At 35.8% G+C, this 15,813-nt stretch overlaps 1 protein-coding gene across 1 annotated transcript in view; it reads left to right on the top strand.

The window, feature by feature from the left end:
- Positions 1 to 15,813, top strand: part of STXBP5L (syntaxin binding protein 5L) — a 429,885-nt gene that overhangs the window by 125,195 nt on the left and 288,877 nt on the right. The window contains exons 4-5 of the mRNA XM_045902962.2: positions 1,693 to 1,774; positions 9,189 to 9,289. Of these exons, the coding sequence (XP_045758918.1) occupies positions 1,693 to 1,774; positions 9,189 to 9,289 (183 nt within the window). The remainder of the gene's footprint in view (positions 1 to 1,692; positions 1,775 to 9,188; positions 9,290 to 15,813) is intronic.

A 15,813-nucleotide genomic window follows, 5' to 3' on the forward strand; every position in this document is an offset into this window, starting at 1 on the left:
GCTTAGGCCAGTGTGGATCACTTCTGGTCCCTGGGTGCATGCAACTGTTACCTCTAGTACCTTATCAGTAGAGTGGTAGTAGACAAAGGTCCACATGTGGGTCCTATTATCAGGTAAACAGTCAGTGGGCCTATGATCAGGTAAATGGTAGGTGTGGCTCCCATCAGATACCTGGGAGAACTGTTGCCTCATTACTGGATGGCTCCCTGGGTGGGCAGGATTGGTCCTGAACTGTGGCTGAGAGGTGCTGGAACTGAGCCTCTGGGCTGTTTCACATTCCACAGCCAAGATTAAGGTTTGCAGACCTGGCTCTGGGGGCACAGATGGGATGTCTCCCTCCAAGTCACTGGATAGGTTGGATTTGTCCCTGACCATGGCCAGAGGGGCTCAAGCCAAGTATAGGGCCCTTTCAGGATCTTTTAGGGTACAGTTGTGTCTCTTACCAGGTCACTGTGCCTGTAGGACTGCTCATGGATTGAGGCTGGGAGGGGCTGGTACCCAGTATAGGGATCTCTGGGAATACAAACAGGAGTGTCTCCTGCTAGGTCTCTATGGCAGCAGGACTATTCATAGATTGCTGTTGGAGGATCTGGAGCTGAATATAAGGTCCTTTCAGAGTCATCAGGGTTGTATCCAGGAATGTTTCCCACTGGGACCCTGGACCCTCAGGACTGTTCCCTGACTATGACTGGGAGGAGGCTGGGCTCATATATTGGCCCTTTCAGGATCCCTCTGAGCACAGATGGGCGTGTCTGCAGCCTGGTTCTCATGCCAGCATGCCTACCTGTGGACTGTGACTGGAAGGGTGGGGAGTAGAGGATGAGGCCCTTCCCAGATCTTCAGATTCACAGATGGGAATGTCTTCTGCTGGGACCCTGGACCCTCAGGACTGCTGGCATACTGACTGACTGTTGCTGTGAGGAAGATGGAGCACATATAGGGCCCTTTCAGGATCTCTAGGGGCACAGACAAGAGTGTCTCCAACAGGGTCCCTGTACCAGCAAGATTGTTCCTAGACTGTGGCTGGGATGGGCTGGAGCCCATTTACAAGGCCATTTCAGATCTTTGATCTGCCTGAATTTGGTGGGCTTACCTCCAGGGGCTCCTGCACTGCAGCCAAGAAGAGCTTGAGCTGGTTCAAATACCACTTCTGGATCCACAGCTGAAATGAGGTTTGTATGACTATCACTTAATGTGTGGGTGATGCTTCCAGATCGCTTGGCATATAGTACATGCTGGTGACAGACCCCAAGCTGAATAGGCTACCTATAGCTGAGTTTTCAGGGGTACAGAGGTATTTCTGTTTCTGTAGCTGAGACTACAGTCAGTAAATCAGCTGCCTGGTGTAAGCCTGCTTTCTCAGAACAACTCTCTTCATTCTTGGACTGCACTGTGATTTCACAGTCTCCTATCTAGATCTGGAAGCTCCCAGGAAGGCACTTTTGTTTGTGCATGAGTGGCAAATTATTGTTGTCAAGGAGGTGATATGTGCAAGAAATGTCCTATTTGGCCATTTTGTTGATGTCCTATGCTATATAATGTAATTTGTATCAACTAAGATTTTTTGACTCTTTATTTACAAAAATAAGGATAACTAAAAAGCAAAACACTAGATGGTAAGTTAGTTTTTACTTTACTCATTAATATTAGTACTAATTAAAATGTTAGAATCCTTGACTTTTAATATATTAGACTTGGGAGACCTGGCGTTGATTGTTATTGCCAACATGAAAGTGGTGCAGCTGTCCTGCAGCTCCAATTCTTGATCAATGAGGTAAGGATTTTCTTGACTATTTATCACAGAGACGTACATATACACACTACATTAGTTGATGTGATTTTTTATATTATATATAAAATATATTTGTATTTAAATATGTTATTTTTTATATATTCTAAATGTTTAAAGATATATATGTGTGCAATATTATTCAGGGTCACATTTCTTATAAAAGACTACTTCAGTATTTGTCAATTTATTATATTTTAAAGGAGAAAGGTTGCATATATCAGAAGATTCTGTTATTATGCAGCATAATTTGCAGATTAATTATTTACATGTTTTTAAAAAATTACCAAAACTCTAATTGCTCCATCGACTACTAAACTTTTCTTCAGCATACTAATTCAAATTTTATAATCAGTATTAACTTCATGTTTTGCCCTTATCTTTCAGGAAATAACTTTTTCAGTTATTTACCTATGGGCTCTGCTATCTATCTATCTATCTATCTATCTATCTATCTATCTATCTATATTCAGATATATTTATTGGTACATATATGCATTTGTATTTATTTATGTATCCATAGCTATTATGACAATTGGCTCCCTACCCTATCCCTATTCTATAGACCTATGGTGATGAGGAACTTCCTAAAGACAGAGTATGTATTTAAAAAGCTCAGAAAAGTTACAGATCTTCCATCAGTTAAAGGCTTCTTAAGGCCTTCTGGACTCATATTTTTTACTCACATTTGTTTTCTGTTCCATTGGTCTATATGTCTGTTTTTGTGCCAGTACCATGATGTCTTGGGGATCATAGCTTTGTAATATAGATTGAAATCAGGCAACGTGATGCCCCCAGCTTTGTTTTTCTTTTTCAACATTTCCTTGGAGATTCAGGGTCTTTTCTGATTCCATACAAATTTTAGGATTATTGTTCCAGCACTTTGAAAAATGTCATTGGAATTTTGACCGGGATGGCATTGAAGGTATAGATTGCTCTGGGTAGCATAGACATTTTAACAATGTTTATTCTTCTGATCCATGAGCATGGAATATTTTTCCATCTTTTTGTGTCTTCTTCAATTTCTTTCATGAGTGTTCTGTAGTTCCTAGAGTATAGATCATTTACCTCCTTGGTTAAGGTTTATTCTGAGGTATCTTATGGTGTTTGGTGCTATTGTAAATGGAATCCATTCTCTAATTTCTCTTTCTACAGTTACATTGTTAGTGTGTAGGAAAGCAACTGATTTCTGTGCATTGATTTTGTATCCTGCCACATTACTGAATTGCTGTATGAGTTCTAGTAATTTGGGGGTAGAGTCTTTTGGATTTTCCACATAAAGTATCATGTCTTCTATGAAGAGACAGAATTTGACCTCTTCTTTGCCAGTTGGGATACCTTATTTTCTTTTTGTTTCTGATTGCTGTTGCTAGGACTTCTAGTACTATGTTGAACAATAGTGGCAAGAGTGGGCATCCTTGTCATGTTCCTGATCTTAAGGGAAAGGTTCTCAGCTTTTCCCCATTGAGGATGATATTTGCTGTGGGTTTTTCATAGATGGATTTTATGAACTTGAGGAATGTTCCCTCTATCCCTATACTCTGAAGAGTTTTAATCAGGAAAGGATGCTCTATTTTGTCAAATGCTTTTTGTGCATCAATTGAGAGGACCATATGGTTCTTCTCTCTCCTCTTATTAATGTGCTCTATCACATTGATTGATTTGCAAATTTTTAACCACCCTTGCTTCCCAGGGATAAATCCCACTTGGTCGTGGTGGATGATCCTTTTGATGTATTGTTGGATCCTATTAGCTAGGATTTTGTTGGGAATTTTGGAATCCATATTCATCAGGGATATTGGTCTGAAATTCTTTTTGATGGGGTCTTTGCCTGGTTTGGGATTAAGGTAATGCTGGCCTCATAGAATGAGTTTGGAAGTTTTCCTTCTGTTTCTATTTTTTGAAACAGCTTCAGGAGAATAGGTATTATTTCTTCTTTGAATGTTTGGTAGAATTCCCCAGGGAATCCATCAGGCCCTGGACTCTTCTTTTTTGGGAGGTTTTTGATCACTGCTTCAATCTCGTTACTGGTTATTGGCCTATTCAGGTTGTCAGTTTCTTCCTGTTTCAGTCTTGGGAGTTTATAGGTTTCCAGGAAGGCATCCATTTCTTCCAGGTTGCTTAATTTATGGGCATATAGTTGTTGATAATAATTTCTAATAATTGTTTCTATTTCCTTGGTGTTAGTCGTGATCTCTCCACTTTCATTCATAATTTTATTAATTTGGGTCCTTTCTCTTTTCTTTTGGATAAGTCTGGCCAATAGTTTATCGATCTTATTAATTCTTTCAAAGAACCAGCTTCTAGTTTCATTGATCTGATCTACTGTGTTTCTGGTTTCTAATTCATTGATTTCTGCTCTAATCTTAATTATTTCTCTTCTAATATGTGGCTTAGGCATCATTTCCTGCTTTTTCTCCAGTTCTTTAAGGTGTAAAGTTAGTTGGTGAATTTGGTTTTTTCCCTTTTTTGAGTGAGGCTTGGGTGGCTATGTATTTCCCACTTAGGACTGCCTTTGCAGTATCCCATAGATTTGGACTGATGTGTTTTCATTCTCATTGGTTTCCATGAATTGTTTAGGTTCTTCTTTGATTTCCTGGTTGACCCAAACATTCTTGAGCAGTGTTCTTTAGCTTCCAAGTGTTTGAATTTCTGCCAAATTTTTTTCTTGTGATTGAGTTCCAATTTTAAAGCATTATGGTCTGAGAATATGCAGGGAATAATCTCAACTTTTGGTATCAGTTGAGACCTGATTTGTGACCTAGTATGTGGTCTATTCTGGAGAAATTTCCATGTGTGCTCAAGAAGAATGAGTATTCTGTTGTTTTAGGGTGGAATGTTCTGTATATATCTATGAGGTCCATCTGGTCCAGTATGTCATTCAAAGCTCTTGTTTCTTTGTTGATTTTCTGCTTAAGTGATCTGTCTATTGCTGAGAGTGGAGTATTGAGGTCTCCTACAATTAATGTATTATTATCAATATGACTCTTTATTTTGGTTAACAGTTGGCTTATGTAGTTGACTGCTCCCATGTTGGGGGTGTAGATATTTACAATTGTTAGATCTTCTTGTTGGATAGATGCTTTAAGAATGATACAGTGTCCTTCTGTGTCTCTAACTACAGTCTTTAGCTTAAAATCTAATTTCTCTGATATAAGAATTGCTACACCAGCTTTCTTTTGAGGTCTGTTGGCATGGAAGATGGAGCTCTGTCCCTTCACTTTTAGTCTGGATGTATCCTTAGGTTCAAAATGAGTCTCTTGTAGACAGCATATCAATGGGTCCTGTCTTTTTATTCAATCTGCAACCCTGTGCCATTTTATGGGAGCATTTAGGCCATTCACGTTGAGAGTGATTATTGAAAGATATGAATTTATTGTCATCATGTTGCCTGTGAAGCCCTTGTTTCTATAGATTGTCTCTGTAAATTTCTGTTGTATATCACTCTTGGGGTCTTTCTCCTTTTATAGGACCCCTCTCAATATTTCTTGCAGGGCTGGCTTAGTGGTTATATATCCTTTCAATTTCTGCCAGTCTTGGAAGCTCTGCATCTCTCCATCCATTCTAAATGACAGCCTTGCTGGATAAAGTATCGTTGGCTCTATGTTCTTCTCGTCGGTACCCTGAATATGTCTTGCCTGCCCTTTCTGGCTTGCCAGGTCTCTGTGGATAGGTCTGACGTTATTCTGATGTTCCTCCCTCTGTACATAAGGAGTCTCTTCCCCCTAACTGCCCTTAATATGGTTTCCTTGTTTCTAAGATTTGCAAGTTTTACTATTACATGCTGGGGCATTGGTCTGTTTTCCTTGATCTTGGGAGAGGTCCTCTCTGCCTCTAGGACACGAATATCTGTTTCATTCCCCAGATTAGGGAATTTCTCAGCTGCAATTTGCTCAAATATATCTTCTAGTCCTCTCTCTCCACCCTCTCAGGGATTCCAATAATTCTGACATTGGAATGTTTCATGGCATCACTTATTTCTCTAATTCTGTTATCATGGGTTTTAAGCTGTTTCTCCCAGGCCTCCTCTTTTTCCTTCTTTTCTATCAATTTGTCTTCTAGATCACTAATTCATTCTTCTGCCTCATTTACCCTAGCTGTTAGGGTATCTAGATTAGATTGGATCTCATTAATAGCATTTTTAAGTTCTGTCAGTTCAGCTCTCATTTCTGGCCTTAGAGACTCTATGTTGCCATTAATCGATTTCTCCATTCTAGCTATCGTCTTCATAACTGTTACTCTGAAGTCCATTTCCAACATTTTGTTTATATCTGTATCCATTTGTAAATCTGTGGCAGAAGTCACAGTCTCTGAGTCTTTCCTATTTGGGGGGTTTCTCCTCCTAGCCATTCTGTTGATGGGTGGTTGAGGGAATGTACAGAGTCCAAATTACTGAACACAATCCATGCAAGATGCACCTGTTTTATAGGGACCTTAGGGTGGTCGGCCTCTTGTTCTCTCAACCTGTCTTTTGGGGGAGGGGCCTGCCGTACTGTTACTCAGGCAACCTTTTGGGCAGAGTTGCCCTGCCCCCTGTCGGGGGAGGGGTTGGGCTCAGTGAAAACTTTTTTTTTTGGGGGGGGAGCTTTTGTTCTCTGGTGGCTTTCCCTGGTGGCTTTCTGTGTCTCTTCCAAGAGTCAGAGCAGAAGAGACCATTTCTAACCCTCTGTCTCAGAACAGAAAGATCACAGTCTGCTCTTCATTGAGCTCTCCAGGCCACTCTATCTACGTTTTTGTCTGTGCTGCTAAAAACTGCAGCATCCTGGGTTGTGTGCCCCTCAGCTTCCAGGTCCAGGCACGTCTCCCCCTTTGTGCTTCTAAAACCGCCAGTTGCCCCCAGTTCCCATGCATGGCCCCAGGCTCCAGGTTTCAGTCGGGGGGCTGCCCTAAAGTCCTTTCCTCAATGCTACTGGTCTGCAAGTCTGTGCCCCATCCCCAGCCTGGGAGGGTTTCACGCACCAGTAGTGCAGGCTCCCAAAGCCTCCCTCCCCCTTCCGTTTATCTTCCAAAATCTGCCCTCAGAATCATGGCTCCCCACTTCATACCTTGACACCAACCACCTGCGATACTCTTTTTGTAAAGATCCAGATCTATCTTTTTACATCTCAGGCTGATTTCATGGGGGTTCAGAGTGGTCTGGTAGATATCCAGCTCAATTCAGGGGACTGGTTGGAATAGGGTCCCCTATTCTTCCACCATCTTTTCTCCTCTCACACTCAATTTCTTTACCTTTTCCCAAACTTCCTAGTCTCTGACCTCATAGCTGGTGTTTTTATTCGGCTTTTAATCTTTTCGTAGATCTTTATTACTTGTGCTTCTTATAGATTCACTTTGCTTTTGTAAATAAGCCCTACACACCTTGCTGATGTGCTTACTTTCATGTGTCTTATATTCTCTGTTGGTGTTGTTATGCTAAGTGGTCCTATTCACATCCCTCCAAAATGATAAGTTGTCTCCTATTTTTATCATAGAACTAATAATACTTCCTTCCTAGATTTATTTGGCTATTATTATTATATATTATTGAATATATGCTGCCTTTAATTCCATTGCCTTTGGCATATTATGTCTTTTGTATAGCACATAACTATTTAGAGAATGTTTTATTAATTTCAAATATCATGTTCTATCCTCACCCTATTCTAAGTGAATTTCCATTGTCCTTAGAAAGGAGATCAGTATCCTGTATCAAAAAAAAAAAAAAAAAAAAAAAGAAAGAAAGAAAAGAAATGAGTTTATCAAGCACTTGTAAGCAATCCTAATAACATTCTAGTTTGTATATAAGTAACATTTGGAGATGGTTTATAAATAAAACAAGCAAACAAACATAAAATTCCTCAAGGCATATATAGAATATATTTTATTGCATGGAATGTAATTATCTCTGAGTTCATGTTAAAATGTATATGTCAACATATAACTCTTTTAGCATGTGTATTTATATACTTACATACAAATATGCAAATTATATACATTTTTAATATATTTTAATGGGTATACTCTTGGATTACAATTTGTGTTTTAAAAGCTATTGAGTCTAAAATCACAGGTACACAATATGAAGAGAAGCATGATAGGATACATGAGCATCTTTATCTTAGGAATCTAAATGTTCTTCTGTAACAGTTTCTATCTTCTCTCTTTTAATTCCTAAAGAAGAAATAAATCTTAGGAATTTCAGTATAACTATATCTGATCATCTAAATGGGATAATCATTTTATATATGTAGTTGATGTTATAAACTATGAAAGGTTACTTGTAACAGATTACTTTGGATAATATGAAAAGAATTTTGGGTATATTAGGATACCATGATTCTGCAAGATCTCTTTTATAGAACATAGTCAGTACTCTAGAGTACCTTCAGGCTTCGTCATAGGGCAAGCATTGGCATTTTTAGCTGGGAAACTCATAAAACTTCTGACATAGTTTAAGATGTTCTTACTTAACTCAAGTAAATAGTTTAAGCATATATATGTATGAAATCATACATGGCCACTAGTTATCTGCCCTTATGGTGTCTGCCATATTAAGAGGTAGAAAATAGCCTATTGTATTTGAAATATAATTCATCTGTATTTGGATGTAATGTAAAAAATTGGTATTATTTTTATAGTTATACTGATTTCTAGCTGGAGAAACATTTTCTTTTATTAAAGATGTTTTCTTTCATCATAGATGAAGCTTTTTTTTTTCTTTTTAAAAAGATTTTATTTATTTGAGAGAGAGAGAGGCGGGAGGGGCAGAAGCAGAGGGAGAGGGATAAGCAGACTCCCGGCTCAGCAGGGAGCTGAACTGGGACCCTGGGATCATGACCTGAGCCAAAGGCAGATGCTTAACCAACTGAGCCACCCAGGTGCCCCATAGATGAAGCTTTTTGAAATAAGTTACCTATTGAAAATAAATTATACCAAGTATACTTTTTAGAAAGGATATATACTTTCCAACTGTACAGAAAATCCTTACAAATGATGAATTTTTATGTGACCAGATTGCAATTTTAAAACTGGGTTGGATATTTTCTTTTCTGGAAGCTACATAGTATGTGTGTGAATATTAGAGACAAGAAAATTAAACTTAGTTTTTCCCAAAGAAAATACAAAAATCCTTAATAGTCCTAATGACACTTACAATAATTAATTCTCTCTAGTGGTAAATGCATATGACTTGAGCTAGTCATCCAGACCAATCTATATGTAGTAGTTCACTTCCTTCTACTCAGCATTCTTAGCCTTCCTGATTGAAGTTTGTACAATTGTTTTTCCTTATATTTCTAGGTTCTATAGATACAAATAACTCTTCAAGTAGTGAAAAATTCAGTGAATTAGCTTGTTGTTTTTGCTTAAATAAAACTCTTAAGGAAGTCACTCACTTGCTTTGTCTTCTTTTTTGTTTCAGGGTGCTTTGGTTAGTGCAAGTTCAGATGATACCCTTCATTTGTGGAATCTTAGACAAAAAAGGCCAGCTATTCTTCATTCTCTTAAATTTAACCGAGAACGGTAAGAATGTCTGAGTTAAACAATTTCTTGATGTATGAGAAAAGTATTTCCTGAGAAGTTTCAGGTTAACTTTTGAAAGACTAGATTTTTTCAGAATCTTAATACCTGGAATAATTTGATGTTATGCTTGCTTTTATAGTAGTTTATTTTCATAGAAAATTCGTAATTGATTAGATTCAATCATCTAATGGGGAACTCCTACCATTTCTGTTCTTGCTATAAACTGGCACTGCAGCAGTGATGCATTTTTTTCCCCCTAGGCCATGGTGCTGAAAACTCAGACCTAAAATTTTAAAAGTCAAGTAAATACTAAATGTTTTTTTACACCTTTTGATCGTGGCAGTTATGTCCTACACTAAACTCTTTTGCTTAAATATTTTAACATGAAAAAAAACCCTGAGACAAAAGTTTTAGATTCCAAAAATGTTGGTACTAGGTGTTGAGCAATACTACACATACAAGCTTAATGTTTTCCAAGATGGTAATTTGATCAGAATTTCAATTCTCCCATTTTAGAATGAAATATTAATAATCAGAAAGAGAAAATTAAATGAATGGATATGGGAAAATTTACTAGATTTTATTTGTAACAAATTACCAAACTTTAATGTTTCTAATGTTGGTGTCAATTAGACCTAGAACATAATTTACATCTACTCAACTGATAATCCCCCTGGAGATAAGTAAAATTTGTATTTCATTATCTGTCTCTGTAATTTAACTGAAAATAACCTGATATTTGTTTATTATTTGGAAAACAATCTAACTCTTTGCAGTGAATGAGAAGGGCCATCACAGTAAAATTTGATGTTAATGAAAGAAAAAGAAACCCCTGAGAAGTAAATTTACACAGATTAGCAAGTACTATTCAAACTGAGGTAGGTGAATAATGGAGGCAGGCAGTCACTGCTAAGAACTCAAGATAGTGCTTATTTTATTTTGTTGAATGGTAGTAGTTTAATAAGGAATCATCACTATATGGACAGAGTTTAAAGAAGTAAATCTGTTTTTATAAGTATGTGAGGAAAAACGATGGCAGTTATGCAGACATTCTTTTATTTACCTGAAGTTTTTTTCACTTGTGTGCATACTGTACTATTTAAATCATTAACCTTCGATATTCATGAATGTTATGTCTACAGTGTTTTAGGATTCACCATCAATTATATTTATTATATCCAGTATATTTTGAGAGGAGGAAATTTATATTTTAGATGTCTGCTAAAACTAGATGGAATTTCTTTATTTAGATTGGATCTAATTTTGGTTATTTTATCTTAAATTTTAAAGTAATATAGCAGAAATTTCAGGATATTAAAAAATTTAAAGATCATCAAGAGTTGTACTATTCCTGTTTTTATCACTAAAAATATTACCTATGCAGATATTGACATATTGATTTTATCTCTTTCTCTGCTTGTAAGATTTTTATTTGTTTGTTTCGATGATTTGAGTAGATCTGGCCTTACACTTTTGTGTAGATGAACAAAATAGGTTTTTCACCCTCACAGTTGGAATGTTGAAGGAAATGTTCTGGCCCCTTTTATGGCCCTTTTGGGGGGGTGGGGAAGGAAACAATTGCTGGTGATGTTTTTCAGTTATAATTTTATTATCTTAATTGATTTGGATTTACCTGTTAGCAACATAAAAAACCAAGCTGACAGTTTTTGGACATATAGAATCATAGAAATTTGTAGGCATTGCTTCTTTTAATGCTTACAAAAGTATGATATCTATTTTTTTGACAAAGATAAATTCATTATCTTAAATTTGAAAGTTATCATTATCTTGAATTGAAATAATCATTAACTATCACAATTTACTGTAGGGAGGGAAATATTTTTAAATGTATGGTGAATGGAGGCTTAGGTCTGTAAAGGAGAATTTAATAACCAAGCATCTTTTGGAACTCTAAGCCTTCTTAAATTAGCCAGTTAACTATGTAAATTTCTATATATCCTTATGTTTGTACCATATATATATTTATATAGCTTATGCTATACATTTTAGGTTTTTATTTATTTTTTCATAAGGCACCTTCAACCTTTGGTCTCATATTCTTTGAAGGCAGTAACTATTGAGAAATAGGTTTAGATATTTCAGCTGCTTCTGGGGAATGATCCTTGGATTCCTTTCAAATCTGATTTTAAAGCTAAATATGGAAGAACAACTGTTTTGATTTCTGTGCTACATGATCTGAAAATTAATAAAATAAGACATTCATATTTTAGGCATCTTAATAGTCCTTGCTATCACTGATCATAAATTGTATAATGGGAAAAACTTAGAATTGTTTTATATGGTTTTCAAGTAAAATTCAATAGATAGTCTATGACATACAGACATTAAATTATTTGTACTTATTATATCGGAGTTATTTTTTTCTATTTGTGGTGTTCTGCTTTGATATCATCAGAGTACTTCTAAGGAATATTAGCTAAGCTGCAGGGAAGGAATATTTTAAGAACCCTATAATTTATGAAATTATCTAACAAACTTGATCCATCAGAGTTGGCTTTTGGGGAAGTTTACAACCCCAATTTAAAATATACTATTGCTTTATAAAGGTAATTTGCATTATGTTTATTTTTAAATTTTCTTGAATAATTAACGTATTTACCTGGTTTGACATTCAAAAGATGTAAGTTGTATATAAAATGAAGGATTTATCTTTTACTCCTGTTCCTTGGACACTTAGTCCCCATCAATGGAGGCAAGCTTACTTATTTACTATATCTTTCCAGAGATTTATTATGTACACATAAAGGCAATTATATGTAACATAATTTTTGCCTTATGTATATATAAGCAAATATGAATATACATGTTTCTGTAACACAAATTATAGCATGTTATACAGTTTTGTATCTTGTTTCACTATCTTTGTAATTTATTCTAAAGATCATTCCTTATCAGTATATAAAAAACTTCCTTATTTTTTTTCTTTTTGATGTGTGTGTAAATGTTACCAAATCAAGAAACTGTGTAGGGGCGCCTGGTTGGCTCAGCTGGTGGAGCATGAAACTTGATCTCAGGGTTATGGGTTCGAGCCCCATGCTGGGTATAGAGCTAACTTAAAAATAAAATCTTAAGAAAAACACATTAAAAAAACAGTGTAAATGTTAAGTGTACACCATGAAATAATTTACCCATGTTAACAAACACAAGAATCAAGAAACAGAAAATTACTAGACCCACAGAAACCCCCATTTTACCTTTCAATCACTACCTAATCCCCAGGTGTAATACTATCCTGATTTCAAACACTATAGATTAGTTTTGCCTGTTGTTTGGAAAATTATAGAAGTGATATCATACATATATTCTTGTTTATGTTTGGCTTCTTTTGCTCGATGTTCTATTTATAAATTTCATCCATGTTGCATGTAGCTATAGCTAATTACTTTCATTGTTATGTAGTATTCAATTTAGTGACTAGTCTTCAGTTTGATTAACCATTCTACTTTAATTCTTGCTTAAAATTACCTTTTGTATTTCCACTTAAGTTTTAGAAATAACTTGTCAAATTCCACAAATACATTTGCTGAGATTTTTATTAGAAAACTAATTTGAAAAGATATATGTATTCGTGTTCATTGCAGCATTTATAACAGCCAAGGTATGGAAGCAACCTCAGTGTCCATCAATAGATGAATGCGTAAAGATGTGGTATGTGTATGTGTGTGTGTGTGTATGTGCGCGCGCACATATACACACACACACGCACACAATAGAATATTACTGATCCATAAAAAAAGAATGAAATCTTACCATTTGTGATAGCATGGATGGACCTAGAGGGTACTATGTTAAATGAAGTAAATCAGACAGGAAAGGATAAATACCATATGATATCATTTACATGTGCTATCTAAAACAAAACAAGACTTATAAATAGAGAGAACAAACTGGTGGTTGCCAGGAAAGGGGGTGGTGGGCAAAATAGGTAAATGAGATTAAGAGGTTCAACCCTCCATTTACACAATAAAGAAGGAAAAAAAAAAAGAAATACTTTGAATCTGTAGATTAGTTTGAAGAGAGCTGACATATCCCATGATGATGGGGGATGGCAATATTGATTCATTGTCATTCATGATGACAACATTGAATCATTCAATCAATGAACATGGTATATGTTATATCCCTCCATTTCCTTAAGTCTTTTTTGATTTCTCTAAATAACATGTATAAATTTCTCTGAGGTCTTCCACATTTTTTTAGGTTTAGTCATAAACATTTTTTTTTTTAATTCCAGTGTAGTTAACACACAGTGTAATATTTGTTTCAGGTGTACAATTAGTGATTCAACAATTCCATACATCATCCAGTGCTCATCACAAGTGACTCCTTAATACCCATCTCCTATTTTACCCATCCCCACTCCCACCTCCAACAGTTTATGCTCTATAGTTAAGGTGTGTTTCTTAGTTTGTCTTTCTCTCTCTCTCTTTTTTTCCCTTTGCTCATTTGTTTCTTAAATTCTGTGTACAAATGAAATCATATGGTATTTGTCTTCAGGAATGACTTATTTCGCTTAGCATAATACTCTCTGGCTCCATCCATGCTGTTGCAAATGGCAAGATTTCATTCCTTTTTATGGCTGAGTAATATTCCACTGTATATAAAAACACAGACATACACACACACACCACATTTTCTTTATTCATTCATTAGTCAATAGATGTGGCTGTTTCTTTAATTTGGCTATTGTAGATAATGCTTCTAAAAACATGGGGGAGCATGTATCCTTTTGAGTTAGTATATTTGTCTCCTTTGGGTAAATACCCAGTTCTGTGATTACTGGATCATAGGATAGTTCTATTTCTAACTTTTTGAGGAACTTTCATACCATTTTCCACAGTGGCTGTACCAGTTTGCATTCCCACCAAAAATGCACAAGGGTTCCCTTTCTCCACGTCTTCTCCAACACCTGTTGTTTCTTATGTTTGTTGATTTTAGCTATTCTGATAGGTGTGAGGTGATATCTCATTGTAATTTTGATTTGTATTTCCCTGATGATGAGTGATGTTGAGTATCTTTTCATGTGTCTGTTAGCCCTCTTCTTCTTTGGAGAAATGTCTCTTCATAACTTGTGCCCATTTTGGAGTGTTCAGTTGTATCAGGTTTTTTATATTTTAGATACTGACCCCTTATTGGATTTGTCATTTGCAAGTATCTTCTCCCATTCTGTAGGTTGCTATTTAGTTTTGTTGATTGTTTCCTTTGCTCTGCAGAAGCATTTTATTTTGATGAAGTTGCAGTAGTTTATTTTTGCTTTTATTACACTTGCCTAAGGAGAAATATCTAGAAAAATGTTGCTACTGCTGATGTCAAAGAAATTCTGCCTTTTCTCTCTTCTAGGATTTTTATGGTTTCAGGTCTCACATTTAGGTCTTTAATCAGTTTTGAGTTTATTTTTGTGTATGGTATAAGAAAGTAGTGCAGTTTCATTTTTTTTGCATGTAGCTGTCTAGTTCTCCCAACATCATTTGTTGACGAGACTGTCTTTTCCCTATTATATATACTTTGCTCCTTTTTCAAAGATTACTTGACCATATAACTGTGGGTTTATTTCTGTGTTTTCTTTTCTGTTCCATTGATCTTTGTGTCTGTTTTTGTGCCAGTGCCATACTGTTTTGATTACTACTGCTTTGTAATATAACTTGAAGTCTGGAATTGTGATACATCCAGTTTTGTTTTTCTTTGAAGATTGCTTTGGCTATATAGGTGGTTTTTTTTGTGGTTCCATACAAATTTTAGTATTATTTGTTCTAGTTCTGTGAAAACTGCCTTTGGTATTTCAATACAGAGATTACATTAAATGTGTAGATTGCTTTGGGTCATATGGATCTTTTAACAGTATTTGTTCTTCTACTCCATGAGCATGAAATATCTTTCCATTTGTTTGTGTTATCTTCAATTTCTTTCATCAGGGTTTTATAATTTTCAGAGTACAGGTCTTTTACCTTGGTTAAGTTTATCCCTGGTATTTTATTATTTGGGGTGCAATTATAAATGAGATTGTTTTCTTAATTTCTCTTTCTGCTGCTTCATTATTAGTGTATAGAAATGTAACAGATTTCTGTGCATTGATTTTATATCCTGTGACTTTACTGAATTCATTTATCAGTTCTAGTTGTCTTTTGGTGCAGTCTTAAGTTTTTCTATTATACAGTGTCATGTCATCTGCAAATAAGGAAAGTTTTACTTCTTCCTTTCCAATTTTGGATGCCTTTTATTTCTTTTTGTTGTCTGATTGCTGTGGCTAGGACTTCCAGGACTATGTTGAATAAATTGGTAAGAGTGGATATTATTGTCTTGTTCCTGACCTTAGGGGGAAAAGCTCTCAGTTTTCCCCTTCGAGCATGATATTGGCTGTGGCTTTTTCATATGAGGTCTATTATGCTGAGGTATGTTCCCTCCTAACCTACTTTGTTGAGGATTTTTATCATAAATAAATGTTGTACTTTGTCAAATGCTTTTTCTTCATCTATTGAAACGAGGATATAGTTTTTACCCTTTCT

The sequence above is a fragment of the Mirounga angustirostris genome, unplaced genomic scaffold (genome assembly GCF_029215605.1).
Source record: "Mirounga angustirostris isolate CCGP_5_RB_7025 unplaced genomic scaffold, mMirAng1.0.hap1 SCAF_1, whole genome shotgun sequence".
Classification (NCBI taxonomy): domain Eukaryota; kingdom Metazoa; phylum Chordata; class Mammalia; order Carnivora; family Phocidae; genus Mirounga; species Mirounga angustirostris.